Below are 25,735 nucleotides of genomic sequence, written 5' to 3' on the forward strand. Positions count from 1 at the left end.
TGCAGTCTTCCAAACCCCATGTACTTTTTCTGACTGAATCTCAGTTATCAGTTGATTCAACTACTGCTCATCTCAGATGTTCAAATTATTTGCTGTATGATTCCTTTCGCCTCAAAGGTGGTACTTGTGCATATGTCCGTTCTGATATTCCCTGTCAGAGACTTGGCAATTTGGAATCTCCTCTCTTTGATCTTCTCTGGCTTAAAATCTCTCTACCTCATTGTGTCAAATTCATCTGTTGTCTCTACTGTTCTCCCAACTCCACTAATCACTTGGAGCTCTTTGACTTCCTCTCTTTGCAACTTGATTTTCTCCAGTCCAACTTTCCTAACAGTGAGGTAATTTTCCTTGGTGATTTTAACGTTCACAACTCCAGTTGGCTTCCGTTTTCTAGTTACACCGACCCAGCAGGTCGAGATGCTGAGGCTTTTGCAATTACTAATGACCTAGCACAGATTGTTCATTTACCTACAAGAATACCGGACAATCCTAATCATACAGCCAATACGCTGGATCTTTTTCTCACAAACAACCCTTCTAAGTACAAGGTCGAAGTGAGAGGTCCTTTACGCACTTCAGATCACAACTTGGTGATTGTCTCTTCTCCAATGGAACCTTTATCTCATGGCTATTCCCAACCTCGTATTGTTTGGCATTACAAGAATGCAAAATGGGATGACCTGCGAAACTTCTTTTCTTCTTTTCTTTGGTCTGATTACTGTTTCAAAACTTCTGATGTCAACGTATGCTCAGATCGTGTCAGTGAAATTATTCTTGCAGGAATGGAATCCTTTATCCCACACTCCACTTTAAAATCTCATCCCTTATCTAAACCTTGGTTCTCCAACAAATGTACTAAGGCTGTCCAAGAGAAGAATGTTGCATAGCATAATTGGCTTGCTTCCAATTGTTCAGTTTCATTTTCTGCCTACACCAAAGCTCGCAACAATTGTAAAGCAGTTATTAATCAGTCCAAACTAGAGTTTGAACAGGCTAAGAGTAGAAAACTTGCTTCTTGCCCTAATGGTAGCCGAGCATTCTGGTCTCTTGCCAAAGCTATTGGCCGCAACTTTTGCCCATCTCTGCTCCCAATTCTCTCCAAGCCAGATGGTTCTGTTGTCACTTCAGCCAAGGATAAAGCTGACCTGCTAGCATCCCATTTTTCTTCCAGCTCATGTATTAATGATCTTGGTAAAACATCTCCCACCATTCCCAACACGCTCCATTCAATGCCTCCTGTGGTCTTCCGTCAAAAGGATATCAGAAGGATTTTGATGAATCTTGATGCTAAGAAAGCTCCAGGTCCTGATGGTATTTCTCCATTTGTTCTCAAAACCTGTGCTCCTGAACTTACTCCCATTCTTTGTCGCCTTTTTTTCACTTTCTTATTCCAAAGGTGTTTTTCCTTCTGCTTGGAAATTTGCTCATATCCAGCCAGTTCCTAAAAAGGGTGACAAATCCCTCCCATCCAATTATCGTCCCATTGCAATTTCTTCTACTCTTTCTAAAGTAATGGAGAAATCAATTAACCGGCAACTCTTAAACTACCTAGAAACGTTCCGTCTGATCAACGATCGCCAGTATGGATTCCGTCAGTGTCGACCCACTGGTGATATTCTGGCTTATGTTACCCATTTATGGACTAATGCAATGGAAAAGTTCGGTGAAACACAAGTAGTTGCTCTTGACATCTCAAAGGCTTTTGATCGTGTTTGGCATAAAGGTCTTCTAAACAAGCTTCCATCTTATGGTTTGCCAACTGTTTTTAGTAATTGGTTATCCAGTTTTCTCTCTGATCGCTCACTGAGGGTGATGGTAGATGGCTCTCTGTCTTCTAACTTCTCCACTAATGCCGGTGTCCCCCAAGGTTCAGTTCTTTCCCCCACTCTTTTCCTCTTGTATATCAATGACCTTCTTCCATTGACTGGAAATCCTATCCATAGTTTTGCCGATGATAGCACATTGCATTCAACTTTCCATTTTGAGAAACCTTGTCCTGCTCAATCAGCTTCAAGTTCTCGAAAATCTGCTGCCAATTCCTTAAATGCCGATCTTCAGGTAATTCTCCAGTGGGGCAAAGACTTAGTTGATTTCAACCCTTCTAAAACTCAGTCTTGTCTTATATCTCGCCAAAAAGGATTATTCTGCTCCTATGCTTATCTTTAGTGACACTCCACTCCGATTTCTAGGCAAAATGATATACAGTCTGCCCTCGTATAGCACGATAGTTGCGTTCCTAGAAACCCTCGTGCAATGCAAAATCGTGCAATATAAACAACAGGCCCTATGGGAAAAGTAGGGTTAGGTGCCGACCACCCAAGATTGAACACACATTTGGAACCAAAACATTACCAAACACAATAAATAATCGGGTAATTTTAATCGTTATAAAATACGTAAGTATTTTATAACGATTAAAATACGTAATAAAAATATTATATTATAATAAAGTATTTTTAATACTAAAAAAGTATTTTTTACGAATAAAATACGTATTTTATTCGTAAAAAATTTATTATATTAAATAAAATAGTCGTAATAAAATACTTATATTTTATAATACGTAAGTAAAAATTATAATACGTAAGTCGTAATAAAATATTGCTAATGCTTTTGCTTCTATCGTAAGCAAACTTGCTTTTTGTTTGATTTTCTATCCAAACAGATGACAGCCGTTCCATCTCTTCCAATTCTTTGTGTCTTAATCTAATGGATTTTAATTACACTTTGAGTTGTTCCCGCTATGAAAGTTGTTTTTATTTTCGCTGCATTCTTTGTAATTCCCGGCGTTCCCTCATTTAGGTCTGTAGCACGTGCAATATCACATGGTCTTTAATTTCGCTCAAAGCGTTTCACAATTTCGTATTTTTTCTCTATCGACAGAAGAGGACTGGCCATAAGCCTTAGGGGGGGAAACCACGGTGGGCCGGAGGCCGGTGTGATTTTGGCCATAAACCGTAGTATGAGGCCACTACAAATTTCCCGGGTAAGAATTTTTGACCCAGTCCGCCTCTGTTTATCGATATTGCTTTTTTTTTTTCTCTCTGAATCTGCAGTGTCTTAGCCAGGACGCTTCCTTTTCACACCTTTTAAGTATTTTACTAATTTGTCGGGAATAAAGCGCAATTACAAAACGAGGAGGCACGCTTAATACACATAAACAAAGCTGCACGCGTATAGCAACTGAATAAACAACACCGTAAAGGCCGAGATACACTATTAACACCCCACATTTTACTAAAGCACATTTCTGGGGTTACTACCATAAAACAATAAAAACAATTTCCAGTTGCGTTTCTGCTAGTGAAATCTGTTATAAACTGGTAGTAAACTCCATCTAATTGCATTTGCGATTATACCGATAGCTGGAATTGTGGTGGTTTTTACGTTATTATGGTGAAATGTGTTTCCCCTTCACTGATATAAAACACATAAATACATTTTCAGACTCTTCTTCATTGTTATCGTGTTGCGTTCAGTTGGGGTGATTCCGCGTTCGACTGCCATTTCTTGTAAACACAAAGGCGAATCGTGTATAAGCGAATTCGGTTCGTGTTATATAAGATAACGTTCCCCTATTTATAAATCGTGTATGATCGAATTCGTGTAATGCAAACACGTGCTATACGAGGACAGACTGTATCTCTTTTGGGGATTACCCTGACTTCTAATCTCTCTTGGCACAAGCACATTACAAATATTGCTTCCTCTGCATCTAAAAAACTTGGTTTTCTCTTTCGCTCTCGGCGTTACTTTTCTTCCAAACAGCTGCTCACTCTGTATAAATCGCAAATCCGCCCTGCCATGGAATATTGTTCCCACATCTGGGGTGGTGCCCCCAAAACCTCTCTCAGGCTTCTTGATTCCATTTAGAAGAGGGCAGTTAGGTTAATTAATGATTCATCTCTAACAGAGTCTCTCCACTCGCTTTCTCATAGACGTACTGTTTCTGCTGCATGCCTCTTCTACAGATACTTCCATGGGCACTGTTCTTCTGAATTGGCTTCTATAATTCCCGCTCTCTCTTTCAAAACAGTCCGAACACGTGCCGCCACCAGCCAACATCCATTTACTGTCCAACTTCAAACCCACAGAACCAACTTTTCATCTTCCTCATTTATTCATTCAACTGCCGTTTTCTGGAACAACCTTCCTTCATACGTATTTCCTGAAAATTATAATCTACAGAAGTTCAAGTCCAATGTCAACAAATATCTTCTTTTGTCTTCTCAACCTCCAACCCAAGCACGGTACTAAGTACTATAGGTTCTAATACCTCTCGTGTTTGGGGTTCTCATAAAAAAAAAAAAAAAAAAAAAAACTTGGCCTTAATGCTATACTGCTCCAGTTTGAACAGTAGTCTTCCATGTGCAACAGTATCAAAAGCATTCCTGAAATTCAAGTATATGATATCAAAATTATTTTTTGCATCCAGTTCCTTTGTTACCACATCATATTATCCAATCAAATTGTCAGACAAGACTTCCCCCTAATAAGCCCATGCCTGTGTCTGAACTGTAACTGCAGTCTTGTCAAGATGACCATGCAATGCTTCTTTAACCAGTGACTCCATTATTTTCCCTGGAACTTCTGTTCCATGGAAAATAATGGTCTGTAATTACTTCTATCACCCTGTGATCCCTCTTTGTGAATCCTTTGTGAATTGGAGATACGTTTGCACATCTCCAGTCCATGGTGACCTCCCATAAGTCCAAAGATGCTGTCCTAATTATGGCTAAGGGTCTGCTTACTTCCTTTATCTCCTACTTTAATATAACTAGATAGATTCCATTCACTCCCGGTGCCTTTCTTATTTTTAACTTCAACAATTTCTCCTCCACTTTGCTCTCAGTTATTACAAAATCATTTAGCTCCCCATTAGAGTTTAATAAGTTTCTGTCCTCCACTTCGCTACAGAATTCCTCATGCATGTATGTAGATGCAAAATACTCATTCAGTTTGTCAGCTGCCTCATCAGGAACATCAATAGTCGAACCATCGATATCAAGTGTACCAATCTGATTCATCCCTTCCTTCTAGAGTTTACATAAGTAAATAAGTCTTTGCTGTTTTTCATTACATCCTTTGCCAAAGATTTCTCATAATCTGCCTTTGCCTGCCTAACCTCCTTTGTGACTTGATTACAGACTAGTTCTTCTATGTTGCCTGATAATCTATATGTATCCCATGCATTTTTCTTCTCTGCCACGAGTCTCATTAGTTCATCTGATATCAATTTAGGCCTAAATCTTGAACAGTATTTCTTAGTTGATATGAAAAGGCTAGTAGCTTCCAAGATTACTTCCTTAAATACTTCCCATTTAAAATTTGGTAACAACTCTTGGTAACATCATCAGTTGGTCTCACAGAATTTAAAAACTGCCTGCGACCACCATAGTTACCTTTATGAAAGCAAAACCCCTTCCCTTTACCCCTGATGGTTATTACATCTTTAAGTAAATCCCACATGAGTACACTGTGATCACTGCCACCTAGCGATTCCTTTATCTACAGATTCTTAATGCATAAATAATCACTGTTGATAATTAGATCTAAAGTATTTCTTCCTCTAGTTGCCTCGTGCACATGCTACTCTATGCTATCAAGTTTCTTACTGTTGAAAACCTTTCACTTGTATTCATCCTCCATCATGACAGCATAGTGGTTTCACCACTTGTCACTTATTTGGAGAGGTCTGGGTTTGAGCCCTGTTGATGACTGGGGCATCAGGACTGCTGGTATCCAATCTCAAGAGGAAGGAAATGGGTTTACCCCGTGCTTTTTCTGAGTTTTTCGGCCCACATAACATGCAAATTGGCTCATAAATATGCTCTTGTTGATACACACAACGGCACAATAAGGTCAAAGTCGCTAATGTGCTTTAAACTCAACAAAAACAATTTCACCTGTGAACACTATCAGTCTTTGCCGAGACTTTTGCTATTACTATTTGCATTTACCTACTAGAATAATTAGACAGTTACACTTAACACTCTTGATCTTTTCCTCACAAGTCTCTCTTCAGAGTATATACAGTGGGGCCCCATTTTTCAGTGGTCCTCTAATTCGGCAGTTTTCAATTACATCCATGTTCATTATGTTCGGTGCATTTTTACTTTTTTGGGCATGACACACTCAGCAGCCAAGTCCACAAAGGGTGTCAGGTGCCATTTTATTGTCAATGATTCAGTCTGTTTTCAGCATATGATAGTGTAAACATGTTATTAGGCTTTTATATGCATTTGCAAGTGAAAAAAAAACTATGTTCCACTTTTTGGCGATTTTCTCCTTTCGGCTGGGGTCTAGAACCTAATCCACCATATGAGTGGGCTGTACTGTAGTTAATTCTGTCCACTATATCTCAGATCACACAACATCATGACAGTTTCTTATCCAGTAGAATCATTTAGCATTACAACTCTGCCAGATAGGACTGTCTGCATGATTTCTACCCTTTCTCATGGTTGAACTGCTGTTTTAAACCGTATGATCCTGTACCTGCTTGATTGTGTCAACCAAATTATTCAAATTGTAGAGATGTAATTCTTAATCCCCATTTCTACCTAAACTCTTGTCATTTAGTGAGAATATTGAGAATATTAAAATACTTGCTCCATTCCAAGTAAAAGTGTTTCTTAATCTAAGTTTAGTACAAAAAATAAGTATTATATAAACACTTTTTCATACATTCAGCATGTTTTATAAGTCCTGCACTTTATGATGGCTAAGTCTGGAATACATTTTCTAAAACTGGACTACTTTCTTTTCTGAAGTGAAATAGTTATATAGAACATGTTTAGTGACATGTTCTGTATAACTATGAAAATTAATTGTGCTAGAAAGTATGTTGCAATTCAACTTTCTTTCCCAATCACATGGTTGAATTTTGATTCATTGAGTGTGCATATTCAGTTAATGATTTTTTTTTTTTTTCGATAATCAGAAAATGAGATCACTGAGCATTTTTCTGAATTGATAGCCCATTACTTGGTAATGTAAAACGTTTACCATGGTTTTCAATAGTCCTGCATTCTAAAGTACAGTTATGGATCCAAATGCCTTTGATTCATTGGCATAAGTCAACATATGTATGTAAAGATCAGTAATACAATGAAGGCCTTAGAGCAAAGTTTCGAGGGTAACTTATGTTAACATTTAATTTCAGGGGAACACTGATAAATTGTGGTAAAGTGATTATAAAATTTATACAAAAAAAGTTGCATTGCATCGCACTCTGTTTTTTTTCTTGCATTAAGTCACTTGAAGAGTATGTTCTCAGAAGAAGCATCATAATTTTGAGGAAATGTGATTTTCGATTGTCTAAATTTATCAAAAATGCGTATGTGCATTGATTTTCAAAAGTGAGATTTAGTGTTGTTTGATCTCTCATTGATGCTTTGCTTATTCCACTTTTGCATAAATGCTACTGAAATGTGATTTTTGTTATCAAACTAATCAAAGAAATTATAGAGTTATGTACTTAAAGCTAGACACCTGAAATTTAATTTTTATTGGAAAATGTTTATAAAGTTTTTTTTACATTAAGCCAAACTGCAAGTATAATTTCATGTACACATACAAATATTGGATGTATGAAATTTAATTGTCATGGAATTAAGAGTTTTGCCATGCAATAGCAGTGTTGTTTAAAATCAAATATTTTCTGAAATTATCAGCTTGAATTTCTTTTATTCATAATAACTGAAAAATCTTTAACAATTTATCAAATTCAACATAAACATTACAAAGAAAATACTCTACCCACATCTAAACCTATATAAACTTTTGTTTTACCCTTAGGTCCTCCTCCAAAACGCCGAATTATAGCTGGTGGGGTCATCAAAAGTACACCGGATATATTCAACATTGGTACCCTTCCCAGAAGTACTATTGTCAGTCCATTAAATGGAAGAGCTAAGGTAGCTACAATCACCCGGGTGGGTGGACGCAAACAGATGATCAGTTGGGTGGATGCCCCTGATGATGTATATTTTGTTGCCACAGAATCAACCAGGTAGGAGCCAGGTAGTAATGTGAATTTTTTTTAAATTTTTTTAAAAATTATTTTAGTCACTGGTTTCTCATTTTTATATGGCCAGCACTATTTTTATGATTTGCCTCTATAAACATGACTACAGTTTTGTATGACTAGCTCTTGCTATTGTTTGCAGTCCATCATAGGAAATTTGTAGTGTCACTTATTTATATAATGTATTTTAATCTATTGAGTTGACTATTGCAAAGCTCATCAAGTATGATCATGTCTAGTTGGTAGGTATGCCAGTATATAAGATGGAAGTCGAAATGATTTTGCAGATTGCGTCATTTAAAAAGAATGGTTAAGGAACATGGTAGTAAAAATATTATAAGAGTTGTTCAATTAAATGCTTTTATGGTTTTTAAAACTTTATTTTTGAAAAGTTTTTAAAAAATTGCAATTTTACATTGTTTCACTAATCTCTATATGCTTTCTTGAAAAAAATCATTTGCATATTGGCAGAACTGTTCTTTGACAGTTGTTTTGATTCTTCAGAATTCAGAAGAAGCAACATCCTTTTAAAGCTTTTTTTTTTAAGTGAACCCGAAACACAAAGTGCCTCCCAGCACATCCTTTGACACAAGGTCTAAATCAGTTTGGCCATATGCAAGTGTGCATTATCGTAAAGCAGGATGCATTCTTCTGTTGGTTATCCTGGTCACTTTCATTTGATGTTGATGCACAGTGGTACAAACTTTCAATGTACGATTCTGAGTTAATGTTGGCATCAGGTTCTCTATAGTCTAATATCAAAAGACCTCAGTGATAAAAAAAAAAAAAAATAGCCACCATAACTTTTCCTACAGAAATCTAGTATCAGTGATTTTTTGTTCTTAGATACTGAGGATTCTTTTACTGCATACTGAAAGGTTTCAACTTCAGTTCAAAATGATAACACCAAGACTATCTCCTGGCACAATCTTATTCAAAAATTTGTATCCCTTTTTATTATAGTGTAACAAACACTCAAATGATAATCGCATTTCGTGTTCTCTCAATATCCTTGGAATCCACTGAGCTGCGAAGCTCCAATAACTTCTGTCAGATTGCTCTGATGACCAGGAGCTATCAGAGTCAGCCTTTTATAGTAGTGAAGATCATGAATAATGAAGTTACCACTTCTTTATGTTTAAACAATCATTAAGCATCTGTTACTCTTTAGCACAATTTTCAGTGGTTCAACATTATCTGTGAATTTCAGTGCAGCAGGACTTGTCTTCTAAATTCAGCCGTGTGTGTTCTTTCTCTTCTCAAAACATTCTTAACTCTGACAGTGGTTTTTGAGTTCACCATATGTGCCAAATTTTATGCTGACTGCTTGTAATAAAAAATAAAAAAAAACAGTTTTACATTTATAAAATAATTTAATATAGGTTAATGAATAAGTGTTCATCCTTACAGAATTCATGAGAAGCTTACTATTGCTCCTACTTACCTGTGTTAAATTAATTCCAAAAGGCTATAAATATGAACCATAGTTTACCATTACACTGTAACCCAGGTTTAATTTCTTGAAATTAAAGTGGACTTTAAATTTTATGTTTGCTGTGTTTAGCTTTATTTCCGATTTCTTCAAACTGGTTGTATAATTTGTTATATTACATTGTTGTAGCTTTTTTCCCCCCCATGTCAGGAGACATGCCATTAACAACAAGGGTTGCACATGCCCCAAACTTGCTGAAGGGTGGCTACTCCTGCTCTGTATCAGTGGTATTCACTACACAGCCAAAGGGAAGCATGAGACTCTCATGCTGCTTTAGTGTTTGCGGAAGAGTAGTGGTAAGATGTATATGACTACCAGTGGGCACGTGTCTGGTTTGAATCACATATTGTTCATGTTCAGCTTATATTTGACCAGTGTCTGAACAGGTGCATTTTGTTACTGTTGCACAGGAAATTGTCAGTTGTTCATTATTGACTGATAATTTTTTTCCCTGTGAATTCCAGTGATTTTCATTCCACATCAATCCAGGAGCCGTTTTAAGAGGCCTGACAGGAAACAACTTCTCAAAAAAATTGTCAAACTCTTAAGTGTTTTTGAGATGTGTTCAATTAACATTGTAACATTTTCAATAAAACAGCTAAATTTTTACAAGTTGTAGATTAATTTCACTTATTGTATTTTATATTATCCTGTATAACAGGGGTGGCGAACTTAATTTGTGATGCGATCTACTTTTTTTCTTCAAAATGTGTCACGATCTACCATCTCAAGAATTTCATTGCACAAGTTAATCAACACATATTGAAAAACGTTGTTTATAAATTTTAAAATTAAATGCAATTCAGAATTCTCATTTTAAATTCATACATATTTAAAATTTTAATTTATGTGAAGTTTGTGTCTTCATGTCATCTGCCAAGCTTTCAAAATCGGGGATATACATAGTGTGCATAGTGTGCATAGTGTTAGGGTCGGGCGCCACCTGTGGTTTCCCACATCTGCGCCATATGTACACTGTGAAGAAATACAGAACACTGTAAATGCCAGAAAAAGTGTTGTGTGTTGAATGTGTGGTTTTGTGTTGGGTTCTGTTGTATGTCCTGGCATTTGGCCGCAGGGCCCCTGATGGAACCCCACGTTGCCCGCACACACCACTAGGAGGTAGCCAGGCTGCCCATAGTTCTCTGGCTAGTCTCCGTCAGGGTCGCCTCAGCTTCCTGAGCGGAGACCAAGTTAAAAAAATAAAAATAAAAATAAAAAAAAAATAAATAAATAAAAAAAAAATAAAAAAAAATAATAATAAAAAAAAAAATAAATAAATAAATAAATAAAAAAAAAAAAAATTAATTAAAAGAAAAAATAATAATAAATAATTAATTAATTAAAAAAAAAAAAAAAACACAGTGATTAGATAGAGTGAGGTAGTACAGGGTGTACAGAAGAGGGGGAATGAAAGTAAGAGTAAGGGGATATAGGCGAAGGCGTCCCCAACCAGTCAATGTACACTCAGTCAATCAGGTGAAGGCGAAGAAAGGGGAAGGAATGGGGTCGAAAGTGACTGTACAATTGAGCACAGATAGGATCGCCATTTGGCGCCTCTGTCATCGACATCGGGTGGTGTCCAATCCAGGGGTTTAATTCGATCCAATGGTAGCTTTCAAACTTCAATCATCAGATAGTTGTCCGTTTGATGGTGTGGCGGTCAAGTTCATGACTGTCTAGACCGGATGAAAGTCTATCATGGTCTCAAACCGCCTGTTGTCTTCCTTGGGACTGCTATGGCGCAGGTACAGGAACTGTAGAAAAGGATTTCCTTCGGCTGAAGAGCTCTTGTGCGAAACGCGTAAAAGCTGTATATTCCTCCCTACTATCAAGCAGGTGTGTTTCTTGGTCTTTGGGTATGTAGGTCAAGGTAGTGATGAAGGTGCAGCGAAGATCCTCATACAGGGGGCAGTCATACATAAGGTGCGACCAACTCTCAGTCCCACCACAGGTGCAAGTGGGATCATCGATGATTCCCAGGGCCGTCAGTTTGCCTTTTAATGATCCATGGCCAGTTAACAGGTATGTAGCATAAAGACCAGGTGAAAACCAGGGGGGAAGCCTGGGGAACACCCTGTTAATGTAAGGGAAGAACTTTCTAGTGATTTCGCCTTTGTTGGAAGTAGTCCATCTCGCTTGCCACGCCTGCTGCAGATGCGTGAGGAGACGCTTCTTTTCTGCTGTTCTGTCGTTTGCGGGGTCTGTTGTGAATTCGAGGATGGTCTTGGAATTTGCTTTGGAGAGGTGGAAGAGTAGTCCACAGCGGACCACCTCCAGGTCCAGTGGCATGGCGCCTGCCAGGATTTGCAGAGCATGGGTACTGACAGTGCAGCAGGCACGGGTAGTAGCAAGCAGGATGTTCCTTTGCAGAGAGTCGAGGATTCTTCTACCACTAGCAGTGATTGCTTTCGGGTACCAGATGCCTGCTGCGTACGTTATAATCGGGGTAAATATCACTTTATAGAATAAGGACAGAGTGTGCCTATTGAGTCCCCAGTCCCGTCTGGAGACCCTGGCGACAAGGGCGGTGTAATTACGTATCTTTCTTCTTAGGTATTTAAGATGTGGCTGGAAATTCAGTTTGCTGTCAAGTATAACTCCTAGATACTTGAGATGAGTGGAGAATTTTATGGTCCTGTTGTCGATTTTTATCTGTGGCGGTCTGGCTTCATTGAGACTTCCTTTGAGAAGAATAGAATCTGTTTTGGCGGCAGAGATGGTGAGGTTATGGTGTTTAGCCCAGTCCTGTAGCTTCTGTAGTGCATTATTCGCCAAAATCTCCAGTCGGGCCCTAGAATCGCCGGTAACGGTGATAATAAGATCATCTGCATAGGCTTGAGAGGTGACCTCTCCCAGGTCCATGCCAAGGAATTCATCAAGCACAAGATTCCACAAGAACGGTCCCAAAACCGAGCCCTGTGGGCATCCTCTGTAGACCTGTCTGGTGATTTTCATATATGGAGCATTGACAGTGATTGATCTGTTGGAAAGGTAGCTTTTGATGGAGTTATATAGGTTTACTGGAAGCTTTGATTGACGCAGTCTGCCTAGGACGCTCGGCCACCAAAGTGAGTCGAACGCCCCAGCAAAGTCGACAGCGATGACCAGAAAGTATTTCTTTTGGGTAATTCCTACTGCTTCAAGGAGATTGTGGAGTGCATCTACAGTGGAGTGCCCCGTTTTGAATCCAAATTGTCTGTGAGAAGCCATGTTTGCATTGTTGTAGTGTTTGAGAAGTCTGTAGTAGAGTAGCCTTTCATAGAGTTTACTAAGTACCGACAGGAGAGCGATGGGACGGTAGGAGTTTGGGAGTTCAGGTGGTTTCTTCGGGTTCTTCAGGATCAGTTTTACGTTGGCCGACTTCCAATCTGTTGGGTAGTGACCATCACGTAGACAGGTATTGAATAGATGAAGTATTAATTCGGGGACACACTCCACTGTTTTCTTTATAATCTCAGGCTCCAGCAGGTCCGATCCTGGACATTTCCTATCTTTGATCAGGACCGCAGCAGTTCGTAGTTCTCCTAAGTCAAAGGGAGATTCCTGCTCTTCAGTGTGGTAAGTCTCATTCTCTGCACAGAGGGATTTTTGTTCCTGAGTGATTGGATTTGTTGCTGGTTGTAGGATGGCGTCCAAAATGTTTGTTATGGATTGCTGCCAGGTGGTTGCTTCCGTACCTTGTAATGACTTGGTTGAAGTGGTGACCTCTCCCCTGGGTAGTTTGTTTGTGGTGATCTTGTACACCACTCCCCAGGGGTCGGTATTGCCAGTGGTGGTGACCAGGTGTTGCCAGGATTCTTGTTTTCGTTTGCGGATCAGGGCCGTGTACTGGTTTCGCACTTCCCTGTAGTTCTGTCTGAGCGCCTCCACTTCACGTGCCGGCCAGGTCCTCCGGGCACGCTGGAAAGTCTTTCTTCTTATAATTACTTCTCGGTGCAATCTATGCAGCTCTGGGCTCCACCAGGGCTTTGCGCCTGGGACAGGGTTTTTCCTTTTGATTGCCAAGTTGCTGGCCGTTGTGATCAGATCAGTGACTTGTCTTTGGAGGGCATCTGCGTTGTCGGGAAGTAGGTGGGGTTGGGTCTCATTAGTTAGGGTTGTCCTGAAGACGTCCCAGTTCGCCTTTTCAATTGCATATCTATTTAACATGACTCGTATGGCTGGGGATCTAGCTAGAGATCGATTTAGCTGGAAGGAAATAACCCTGTGATCCGAAGTAGTCCACGCCTCGTTGACCTTCCAGTTGGAAATGTTGCCGACAATGTTCCTTGAGGCCATAGTGATATCAATAGTGGCCTCCCATAGGGTGTTTGAGAAGGTGGTAGGATTGTTCGGTTGGTTAATGACTGTCATAGTCGAGTTTGCCAGGAAGTCTTCCAGGCGTTGGCCATTTGCAGTGCTCCGCCTGTCTGGTGTCAAACTATGCCAGACCGGTGATCGGCAATTGACATCGGCTCCGATGATGATTTTTGCGTTTGGCAGAGTTCTCAGGACATCTTCCAGGTATCTGATAGCATAGGTAATCTCTTCGCCTGGTCGGCGCCTCCGTAGCCAGGTGGGAAGGAGCAGCAGTGCGTAGCACACGCTTCTTGATTAGACCGGGGTTCGAGCCCGTCACCACCAAATACGGATGATGCGGAAAGGTCAGGGAATGACCACCGCATATCCCTGAGCAATATGGCCTAAGCTGCTAATGCTCCTAAAAACCAAACAACAACAACTTCGCCTGGTCTACAGTATAGGGATATCACGTAAAAGGATCCCATGGAGCTGATCAGGTGGGCACAGGCAGCCCAGGCTGTACACAGTGCTGAGATTTTAGTTGCTGTGATTTCTGGATTTCGAATGACTATTGCAGCCCAGGGGGTATCCTGATCTGTTTGAATTATTTTGTAGGTCAGGGGGTAACCTCTCACCTGCCTCGTGTGAGTGTACGGTTCCTGTATAATGAGAATATCTGCATTTTCTTCGTCTGCCTTGATTCTTATCTGATCGGCCACCGCCCTGGCCCGCTGTGCGTTGATTTGAAAGAATTTATTAACTCCGTAGTTATATCTTTTAGGCTGTGAGCCCATAATCGGTTTTCATCTGGTATAAACACTTGGCGCTTATATAGGACGGACACGTATTATCCCGAATAGAGTGGTGGTGGTCTAGTTTATTACTTTTACAATTTGCACAGACAGGCTCAGATTCTTTGTTAGGGCATGTGTTGTATTCATGTCCTTTCTCAGCGCAGTGGCCACAGGTCCTGACAGCCTGGGCACAGGTGTGTGAAGTGTGCCCGAACTTGCAGCATTTATAACATCTTGGTACAGCCACGTGCTCCCTGAAGCGGTGACTGCCCCAATTGATATAGATTCTCATTTGATCTTTTAAGATAGGCCAGACAATCGGCGCTAGTTCCACTATCCAGTTTACTCCATTTCCGACTCTTGGCTTGGTTGAGTATCTGGGCATAATAAGGTCACTCTTGTCCAGGTCCGAGAGATGTCCATGTACATTACGTCGGTATATTTCATCGGTGATCTCGGAGGGGGTGATGTCTTTATCTACGTCGAAGATGACAATTGACGGCCCTTTTCTTTTGGGGGCCGCAGCAGTGAGGCCTAGAGTTTGGATCTTTGGGTTTTCCATAATTTCTTGGGCTTCCTCCCTGGTTTCAGTCTCTATGACCACTCCGACGTTTCTGGTTTTCCTTATACTTTTGATTTTAGTATTTTTCAGTTCTTCATTTAGATTTTTCATAACGTGGTTTTTGATTTCTTCGCTTGTTTGCGCAGTATCCTGCGTTGTTGGTCTTAAAACGACCAGGTTTGGCTGTTTGATCAGTGTCTTCTTCCCCAAGGGGGGTCCACTTGCTTTTGGTAGTTGTGTCGCATTGGGTGCAGTCCTCAGCGCGTCTACGTACGAGGGGGCGCGCTGTGGCATTTGGTTGCCCCGCTCATCTAGGTATGCCTCCAACTTGGCCTTAGCCCTTTCCTGTTCTACGTGCTGGTTTACTATTATAGTCTCCAGTTTTGTCCAAATTGTCACGATTTCAAAACGGAGACCGGTGGTGATTCTACTGTTTGATTTGGACATTAAATTCTCTAGTTGAGTGCGCAGGGCAAACATCTGTTCGAGAGCTGTTCCTTCCGGTGGTGAAGTGCCCAGGGGTGGGATAGAGTCTTGCTTTGTCCCCTTCTCAGCGTTTTCCGTTTGTGAGCACTGGTTGTCTTGTACTTCTCTTAATCCACTAGCACTCCTACTCTCTCGGTCAGTCTTAGAGGCAGGGCCTGTCTTTGCATCTTCATTATTATCTGGATCATTGTCGAGGGTTATATTTACCTGAACTGAGTACTCTTCTTGCTTAGTGCCAGCTTCAGCTTGGCTTTGTTTACCAAGCTGGCTGATACATAAGTGACTGTCACTGACGTGTCGCCTTCTAATCCCGTTATTTAAAACTTGCTGTCTTGAAGCAACTAAATTAATGGATGCTACTTCGTAGTTGTCATTAATTTCGGTTATGTCATTTGCAGGCGATTTTACCTGCGTGATATAATTGTTATCCTGAATTGGTTTGGAGGAGAAAGGTGTTTTATGCTCGATGGCTATTTTCGCTATCTCGTGATTGCTGCGTGATTTTTCTGCCGTCTGGTCCTTTAGTGTAGTTCCGTCCGCAATATTGTTGTGGTTGTTTGGTACCCCACACCGTATTTCATTGCCATTACTTTCCCCTAAGTTCCCTTGAGGCAGATCCTTAGTTCGGAGTGTCATGGACTTAGAGGCCTGGCAGGTGTTAGTTTCTGGCAATTCAAGAGATGATACCGAATTTTTCGAGGGTTTGCAGCATTCCCCTAAAAAAGAACTCCGGGATTTTGCTGGCAGTTTATTTATGTGCGCGATGTTGCTGCAGGAACGGCAAATAAGGTTATTGCACCCTGTGCATTTGATGTGTGAGTTTGAATCTACGTTTCTTTCCGTTCTACATAGGTGACAGATACCAGACTTGTTATTGCCACGTATACGTTTGTTTACACTTGACATTGTTCAGCTATATATTTGAACGCGGCTAAAGGCAGGGACAATGAGTCAAACAAGAGAGGGTACAATAGAAGAAAAGTTATGTACGTTTCAAAATTTTCTTAAAAGTGGCAAATTTTTCCAGGATGAAAAACTGGTTTTACATCCAGCCTTGGAACTCATGAAATTATGGACGGAAAAAGCTGAAACTCATAGGGAATATAGAAATGTCTGTAAGCTATCTGGTACAGAACCTCGCCAGAAGTTTCGGAGCACCAGAACAAAGTTATTTACGATCTCCGTACATTACCACCAGGGGGAGCTATAAACCCTTGTGAATGAAAGAGAAGGATAGGTTATAACCAAAGAAACAAAGACTATAACTGTACACCCCCTAGAAGCCAAGATATATCAAAAAGAAATTGTAGCCCAAAAATAGCCCAAAACCCTAGCAAAGCACCCCTAATGAAAGAGACACCAATATTTTGATATAGACATACATAAGACAGTCCTTTATGGTAACATATATAATATAACACTTCAATTTTTTTAATTTTGAAAAAGTGTGTCTAATTTTTTTGCTCCAAAGATACATATATATAATAGAAAATGGCCGACCATAACCATAAACCCAGAAGTATATATATTTTCAGTAGCGTTAGTTTTAACAATGGCAGCCTCCACTGTAGGCTACCAGGTTTATCCAGAATGCAACTGTATCAATAAGTAGCACTAGGGACCAGCCCTTGCAAGTAGGAAGCAAACCCCAAAGAAAATTACTTATATTTTTCCCTCCAAAAAATAAGCAATGAATTTCATTGGCCACCAAACTGAGGGAGACAAGATGGCTAAGCAAAACAACAAGACATAATAAAATCCAATATTACTATTAATTAAAAGTTCAATTTCTTTTTTCAGCAATTAAGAGGCCAAAAGACAAAATTAAAATGTCCCAAAGACACCCACTGGTTCCCCAAAATGTCCGGATCACGAATGCTATAATTAGAAGATCCACTACACCTTAGGCGAGGTGTATTTGACCAAAACAAGAAATTAAAACAGCCAGTGAAGAAGTTATATAATAAGTGGCATCCATCTTGTTATTATTTCACAACGATGATTTCAATTTTGCAAGCAATTCAGATAAAACGTTGAGCATAGCGCAACCCCTTCTCTGGCAGCCAAACAAAAGGTATCAATCGACTCACCAATAAAAACTCTATCACAGGTATATATTTTCACTTAAGGGGGGATGGTTAAATCACACAATTTAAAGATAAATCCAGAGACTGAATATCACACATCTTAACACATTGAAAGTCACTCAAAGCGTCCATCGGGGATATACAGTAAACCCCCGCTATTTGCGGTATCTGTATTCGCGATCGTCGATTTAATATAAAATGAAACCTAAAAAAATGTGAATTTTAAAGCGCCATAAATATTTTCCGCCATAAAAAAACATGAGCGTGGCTATCTTTCCGAGTCAAAATAGCGCTCGGTGGGGGGAGAGGGATGACAAAATCGCGAGCGTGGATGTTTCTCGCTAATTAGCATTAGCATTAGTAGAGGCATATGATGCAAGAAAGCAAGCTTATTCAGCATCAGCCAAAAAAAAAAAAAAAAACACACACACCTCTCCCATTTCACCCCTCCGTTCGTTCGAAATACCTGTCCAGTTGAGCTTTAAATTTGTTTAGGCTATCAACTTCAACAACAAGTGATGGAAGTCGGTTCCACCAACCAACCACCCGCGGGCCAAAGGCAAATTTCCGCACATCTATCCGACATCCGTCCTTCCTCAATTTGAATTTATGCCCTCTGAGGTGATTATTCTGAGCAAGATGAAGAATCCCATTGGCATTGAGCATGCTCAAACCATTCAAAGCCTTATACACCTCTATCAGATCACCTCGCCGGTGCCTAGTCTCCAGACTCTGTAATTTGCAAAACTTAAGCCTTTCTTCGTAAGAGCAACCCTTTGTTCCATTCACTAATCTTGTTGCCCTTCTCTGTACTCGTTCCAGCAGCTCTACATCCTTCTTGAAATGAGGCCTCCAGACCTGTATACAGTACTCAAGGTGTGGCCTGTCCAATGCCTTATACAAGGGAATAATCACATCCCTGTCCCTGCTAGAAAAATTCCTGTATATCATTGACAAGACACCATGAGCTACTCTTGCAGCTCGTCTGCACTGCTCAGAAAACTTCATATCTGCCTGCACAATTACCCCCAGGTCCTTTTCATTCTCTACCACTGTCAACGTAGTACCACAGAGTTGATACGTTGCTCTGGGGTTACTGTTTCCCATATGTAGTACTTTACATTTGTCAATGTTAAACTTCATTTGCCACCTCTCAGCCCATCTGCTCAACCTTTCCAGATCCTGTTGCAGCAGCATAGTATCAGTAGTGTCCTTAACAACCCTGCCAACCTTGGTATCGTCTGCAAACTTGGACATTAAGCCTGATACACCATCATCAATATCATTTATAAATACAGAAAACAACAACGGACCCAACACTGAACCCTGAGGAACTCCACTAATAACATTAGTCCACGTTGAGCAGTGTCCATTGATTACCACTCTCTGTCTTCTGCCACTCAACCATCCCTTTATCCATAGCAGCAATTTGCCTCCAATGCCACACTGCTCCAATTTGTGCAGCAGTCTTCCATGCGCAACAGTATCAAAAGCCTTTCTAAGATCCAAATATATAATATCAAAGTTATTCCCTGCATCCAGTTCTTTTGTGACTACATCATAGTATCCAATCAAATTGGTCAGACAAGACCTGCCCTTAATAAAACCATGCTGTGTCTGAGCTATAACTGAATTCTTGTCCAGATGATCCTGCAGTGCTTCTTTAACCAGTGCCTCCATTAATTTTCCTGGAACCGAAGTTAAACTAACAGGTCTATAATTACTTGTGTCAGCCTTTGATCCTCCTTTGTGAATTGGGGTTACATTTGCACATCTCCAGTCCATGGGTACCTCCCCTGAGTCCAAAGAAGCTCTCATAATTATGGCTACGGGTTTGCTTACTTCCTTTGCTGCCTCCTTTAATATAACAGGATAGATCCCATCCACCCCGGGTGCCTTTTTTATGTTTATCCTCAACAATTTCTCCTCCACTTTCCTCTCCGTTATTAGAAAATAATCTAGCTCACTGCCAAATTTTTACTTCACCTACGACATGCCCCTTCCTGAATAACTCCTCATGTGTGAATGTAGATGCAAAATACTCGTTTAGATTGTTGGCCACCTGAGCTGGATCCTCAACTGTTGAACCATCAACATCCAGTGGACCAATCTGATTCATCCCTTTCCTTCTTGAGTTTAAATAGGTAAAGAACTGTTTTCTGTTTTTCTTTGCGTCCTTTGCCAAGGATTTCTCATAATCTGCCTTTGCCTGCCTAATCTCCTTTGTGACTTGGTTACAGACCAACTTATATCTATCATAGGCTTCCATGTCACCCATTAATTTGTATGTATCCCATGCATTTTTCTTCTCTGCCATATGTCTCATGGCAGAGTTTCAGGCCTAAATGGTTGTCAGTTCATCTGACAACCATTTAGGCCTGAACCTTGAACAATATTTCTTGGTTGGTATGTAAAGCCTGGTAGCTTCCAAGATTAGTTCCTTGAATGCTTCCCATTTTGAATTTTCTGTTGGTAACATCATCAGTTGGTCCCACTGTATAGAATTTAAATACTGTCTCAGACCATCATAGTCGCCTTTACGAAAGCAAAAACCCTTCCCTTTACCTCTGATGGTAGTTACCTCCTTGAGTAAATCCCACTTCAGCACACTGTGATCACTGCCACCCAGTGGTTCCTTTATCTGCAGATTCCTAATGCATGAAGAATCACTACTGATAATCAGATCATGAGTATTACTCCCTCTAGTTGCCTCCCGAACATGCTGGTGTAGAAAACAATCATCGAATAAATCCACAAAAGCCTTGCTAGTGTGTGAGTGACCAACCCACAAATTCCAGTCAATATCTGGGAAATTAAAATCCCCCATTATAAGACTCTGATTTACTGGCCCATTCTATTTCCCTGTACAGTATCTTATTATACTCATCAGAGTCATTAGGCCTATAGCACACTCCTACTCTCAATTTTGATTTACCTATGCTTATGTCACACCAAACTGACTCGACACTGCCCTGTCCATCAATGTCGACTGGCTTCACTTCCTTGGATTTTATGTGTTTTTTAACTAATAGCATAACCCCTCCTCCCCTCCTGTCCTGTCTATCCTTTCTATACACATTGTACTCCCCAAATTCCAGTTCTGCATTCCTTATATCTGTGTGACACCACGTCTCTGATATCCCAACAATATCTGCCTTTGATGTTTTGAGCAATACCTCAAATTCATCAAATATATTTACTAAACTCCAAGCATTGGTGTACACGCAAGTATATATGTACCTGTTTCTATTCTTAGCTACCCTAACACAACCCATGTGTTTACTTGTACCGCAATGACTTCCAGCAGTCTCTGAAATATCCTGCATCTTGTTTTTCAGGCTTCTGCTCATTCCAATAGAAGCAGTGCAAGAATCTCTTTCACCTCTGCCAGTGGCTACTGTTAATCCATTAGTCTTTGTCTCCCCCCAATCTAGCAGTTTTCCGACCCACCTAACACTGCCTCAATAGCATCAGCAAATATTCTTGCACCCTTTCTATTTAAGTGTATCCCATCCCTGTAGAAGCAATCTCTCCTGTTAACAAGTACATTCCAGGCTGAAAAAAATTCTACCCCTTGAGCCTTGCACAATCTTTCCAGGGCCGAATTGATCGACAAGGCTCTCATCATATACTCCCTCCTATCGTGTCTGGGCAGAATTGCAGACACTTTCAAATTCAACCATACTTCACGGCTTTTTTTCAACAGTGACCTGTACTTGTTAAGTAATTCCGCTGGTCTCCTACTCTTAATATCATTAGTGCCAACGTGTACAACTATATCACCTTTTGTGCCCTTAAAAGATGATATCTGCTCTACAACGTCATCAACCTTTGCCCCTGGCAGACATACCCTGGTCCTGTTCCGCCTATCCTTTTTACAAAGCATGTTCCCCGTTTCCCTGACAATAGAGTCACCAACAACTACTAGTTCCTGAGGGACCAGCGCATTCTGCCTTGGGGACTGCCTCTGTGTTGCAAGATGACCAAGTGCAAGCTCTGGCGTTGATGTGGGCAGCTGAGAGCTTGATGGGCCCCTCAATTTATTTCCTTCGAGGGCATCCACCCTGTCCTTCAAGGTCTCATATAGGCCCATAACAACGCCGAGTTGTCGCCTAATTTCCTTGCACTCCTTGCATCATGCACACACAAAGACATCCCCCATGGCAGTATCATGTCCCGTACCCGATTGCTCCGCAAACATCAAGCAAACAGTGCATCTTAAAAGGCTGTGATTCAGAGGGCAACTGCCCCCCTCAGTTCTCCCCTGAGTCACAGCACTCCCATTAGCTTGAGCCTTTTGCTTTGCTGCTCTGGTCAGAGTCATGATTTCGATTTAAATGTCAATAAAATTACAATTTCAGAACAAAATTAAAACCTTAAACTTGTATCTTAACACAGTTATAACGCTATATTTATTTTTCAGTATCGAGTGTTATCTACGAGTTCCCTTTATATAACTTCCGTATCAAGTATGTATTAATTATTTGTTACGTTTGTACTCTAAGTCGTTATATATATATAGTTAAAAGTACAATTTAATTGACAATGAAGTTTAACAAGATTAATAGATCTACTGATTAATTGACAATATTATATTATGCACTATACTATACAAAGCTAATGCTATCGAATTCCGGATATGCTGTATCGCGTTTCAGTAACGAGTGTTATCTACGAAATCCCTTTATATAACTTCCGTATCAAGTTATGTATTAATTACTTATTTTTACTAATTATTTATGTTCCGTAACCTAAGTGGTTATATGTATAGTTAAAAGTACAATTTAATTGCCAATGAAGTTCGACAAGATTAATAGATTTTACTGATTAATTTTCACGTAACAATGGCGGCTGTTAATCCTTGTTCAGTATGTGTTATGCACTTGTCATGGAATGTTTCGTCGTTTGCTTTTAATTTATATGCTTATAAATTGATCTTATTATCATTTTTTTTTTTTTTATCTTTGCGTTTATTTTGTTTTTCCCTAAATGCGCAATATTTTTTCAGTAAAAGGTAAACTGCAGCCATTATCAATTTATAAATTGATATCCTTACAAAAATGATAAATCTACTGTTTTGCAGTGTAAAATAGACTTTTTTGAGTGTGCTAACAGAAGAAAGTGACTTTATTGTGGACAAGTTCTTTCTAACCCGTACAAAAATATGGCTACGAATAACAAGAGAAATGTGAAAATAGCAAAGAAGGGGATGACATTAGCGAATAAAATTGAGTTATTAGATAAAATTTCTAATGGTGAAAGTGTCTCCTCAGTGGTAAAACATTATAAAATCAATGAGTCAGCGGTATGATCAATCAAAAAATCGGAAGAAAAAATCCGCCGTAGGGTCCGTGAAAACGCACTAATTGCTTCAAAAATTTGCTCTGTAACTTGTGTTGTTAAATTAGAAAAAAATGGAAAAGGCTTTAAATCTGTGGATAGAAGACCGAACTCAAAATAAAATTCCGTTAAGTTCACTCATCATTCGTGAAAAGGCAAAACTCCTCTATCAACACTTTAGCGAAACTGGTGATAGCACTGGCGGGATAAGTTTTTTAGCTATAGCAAAGGCGCTGGTTTGAAAGATTTGTTTGAAATTTCTAATAAATATTACATTTAATATTAAATTGTTTCTTATTTTCATTTCGATGCCATATGCTTGCATTTCACTATGTTACTGTCTACATAGTCATATTATAAAGGTACATATAATACATACATAGACAAAATTTTAGACTAGTTTTTCTTATATATTTCATACTTTGGAACGGAACCCCTTTATTACTATGGGAGCCATAACTCAGTATTCGCGTTTTCGGTATTCGCGGCATTTCTCAGGAACGTAACCCCCGCGAATTGCGGGGGTTTACTGTACTGTGATAAGGCCAACCATAAATAACCTTCTGTATGCAAGTCTGTAAGAGTAGAGCGATTCTTTGTTTGTTTCAAATAGGAAAAGGCTAATTCATATAGATATATGGAACCAAAACAGGAATTTAAAAGTTCACTGCATTTTTTTACATCTGGGTACTTTTCTCAGCAAACATATTTCCAAAAGTCTTCTTCTGATGATCTATCTTTTAGATAAATATCATTTCGCAATGTAATAATTTCATTTTCAAGTAATATTTTCTCTGTGCAAAAAATCTCAACGATTTTTTTCTGCAATTTGTTTCGTATCTAAGTCAACATTAAATGGATAAGAAATATATTGAACAATGTCTTCAATTGTTTTAAAATAACTGAATCTGGTTTCAAAATCATCCACAACTTTCTCAATTTCAGAAACATATTTCTCACTGTTAAATTCAAAAACAGGATATTTTTACAAATGATCTTGCATATTTGCAAAATGATCGGATTTTTTTTCTTTGAGATCCTTAACCATTGCCAAAAATTGATATTTATATGCAGAAATACTACTAATTAGTGCATTGAATGCCTTTCTAAATCCCCCCCCCCTTTTTTTTTTTGGTTATAGCCACGGAAGCATTGGAAATCAAGCATGGGCATTTTTCTTTTATCATTACAAAAGAGTATTCTAGTTCCCACTCATTATGAAAATGATACATTTTGCTCTTTTTTGTAGTATTAATTTTAAATCAAAGGTTATTAAATTAATGTATAAGTACTGTCCAGTTATTCATATTAAGTAAGCTAAATAAGAATTCGACACATACACTGTGCCCTCCACAATGTAACTGCGTGCATTTTCACTGGATAAGCCCAGTGGGCACATGGCGACAAGAGTAGTGACATGGTTCAACGGATGTGTAATAAGCATATGCAGTGGGGCGCTTAATAATACTACTATAATAATAATACTATTTAGATTTTGACTAATCTATTTTTTATATATATTTAAAATTTGTCGTGATCGACTTGTTGGCCACCCCTAGTGTATAAATTCCAAATTCCAGCACCTGAAAACTAGGGAAACATTGATCAAGTCTCCATGGATCGTGCAGGAAGACTTGATTGCTGTGTTTAAGATTTTAAATGAATTGAGTAAAGTATATTCTAACGGCATCCTTAATCTTTCTCAGATGATCTGTATATGGGGACAAATTTAAATTCAACAAGGATAGTTGCAGGATGGATAAGTAACAATTTGCTTTCAGTTAAAGAGTAATTTTAAGGGGACAAACTTTCATTTGTGGCATTTCTACAATGTACAGCGGGTAGTTTGAATAACTTTAAGAATGAATTAAGAAATTATTAGAAGAAATGGACAGTTGCCGTGGGTGTCCTCCGCCCCCCCCCCCCTTTTATTTTTGGCTGATTCTTTTTTCTTTTGGGGCAATTTCCACTACTAATACTAATAAGTTTGTATTTACAACTAGAACTTGATATGTTTTGATGGATATTTTCATATTTTATTTTTACAATAAAGAATCATATTTTAATATCTTAATTTCAGTGCTTGCTTTTTTTTTTTTAAAGTAGCATTAACAATTTAGGTTGAGTTATCAGTTAGTATGTTCTGCATTGTATTAGTAATAGTAGTGGAAATAAATTAATTAGTTAATTTAAATTACCTATTTTATTCCCTCCCCATGTAGATCATTTAGCTAACATTTGAATTTCTCCCAAGCTGTCAGCTTCAACCACCCATGGAAGCAACTTATTCCAGTAATTAATAACTCACTGGCTAAAAGAAAACTCCTTACAATCCAGTCTAAACCTCTTCCCCCATAATTTTATTTTATATCCCCAAGTTCTGGAATCACTTAAGTGTTGAAATTTTCACCCTCATTCATTTTACTTGCACCATTCAAAACCTTATACCCCCGATCAAGTCCCACTTAGATGTCTAGTTTCGAAGCTCTGTACACCACATTTCAAAGTATTATATGGGCACTGTTTTACTGATGTCACCAAGCATGTTGCTCATCTTTGGGCCCTTTCAAGAAGGTCAGTATATTGTTTTAAATGCAGTCTCCATACTTGAACACAGTAATCGTAGTTGGTCTTACAGTTTTCTCAGCATGAGCTGTGCTT

General features: G+C 39.2%; 1 protein-coding gene across 1 annotated transcript in view; it reads left to right on the plus strand.

The window, feature by feature from the left end:
* LOC150077092 (metastasis-associated protein MTA3-like) overlaps window positions 1–25,735 on the plus strand; it is a 512,540-nt gene that overhangs the window by 454,567 nt on the left and 32,238 nt on the right. The window contains exon 16 of the mRNA XM_090386731.1: window positions 7,801–8,014. Coding sequence (XP_090242857.1) covers window positions 7,801–8,014 — 214 coding nt within the window. The remainder of the gene's footprint in view (window positions 1–7,800; window positions 8,015–25,735) is intronic.

The sequence above is a fragment of the Mastigoproctus giganteus genome, chromosome 12, assembly GCF_048544385.1.
Source record: "Mastigoproctus giganteus isolate SK-2022 chromosome 12, ASM4854438v1, whole genome shotgun sequence".
Classification (NCBI taxonomy): domain Eukaryota; kingdom Metazoa; phylum Arthropoda; class Arachnida; order Uropygi; family Thelyphonidae; genus Mastigoproctus; species Mastigoproctus giganteus.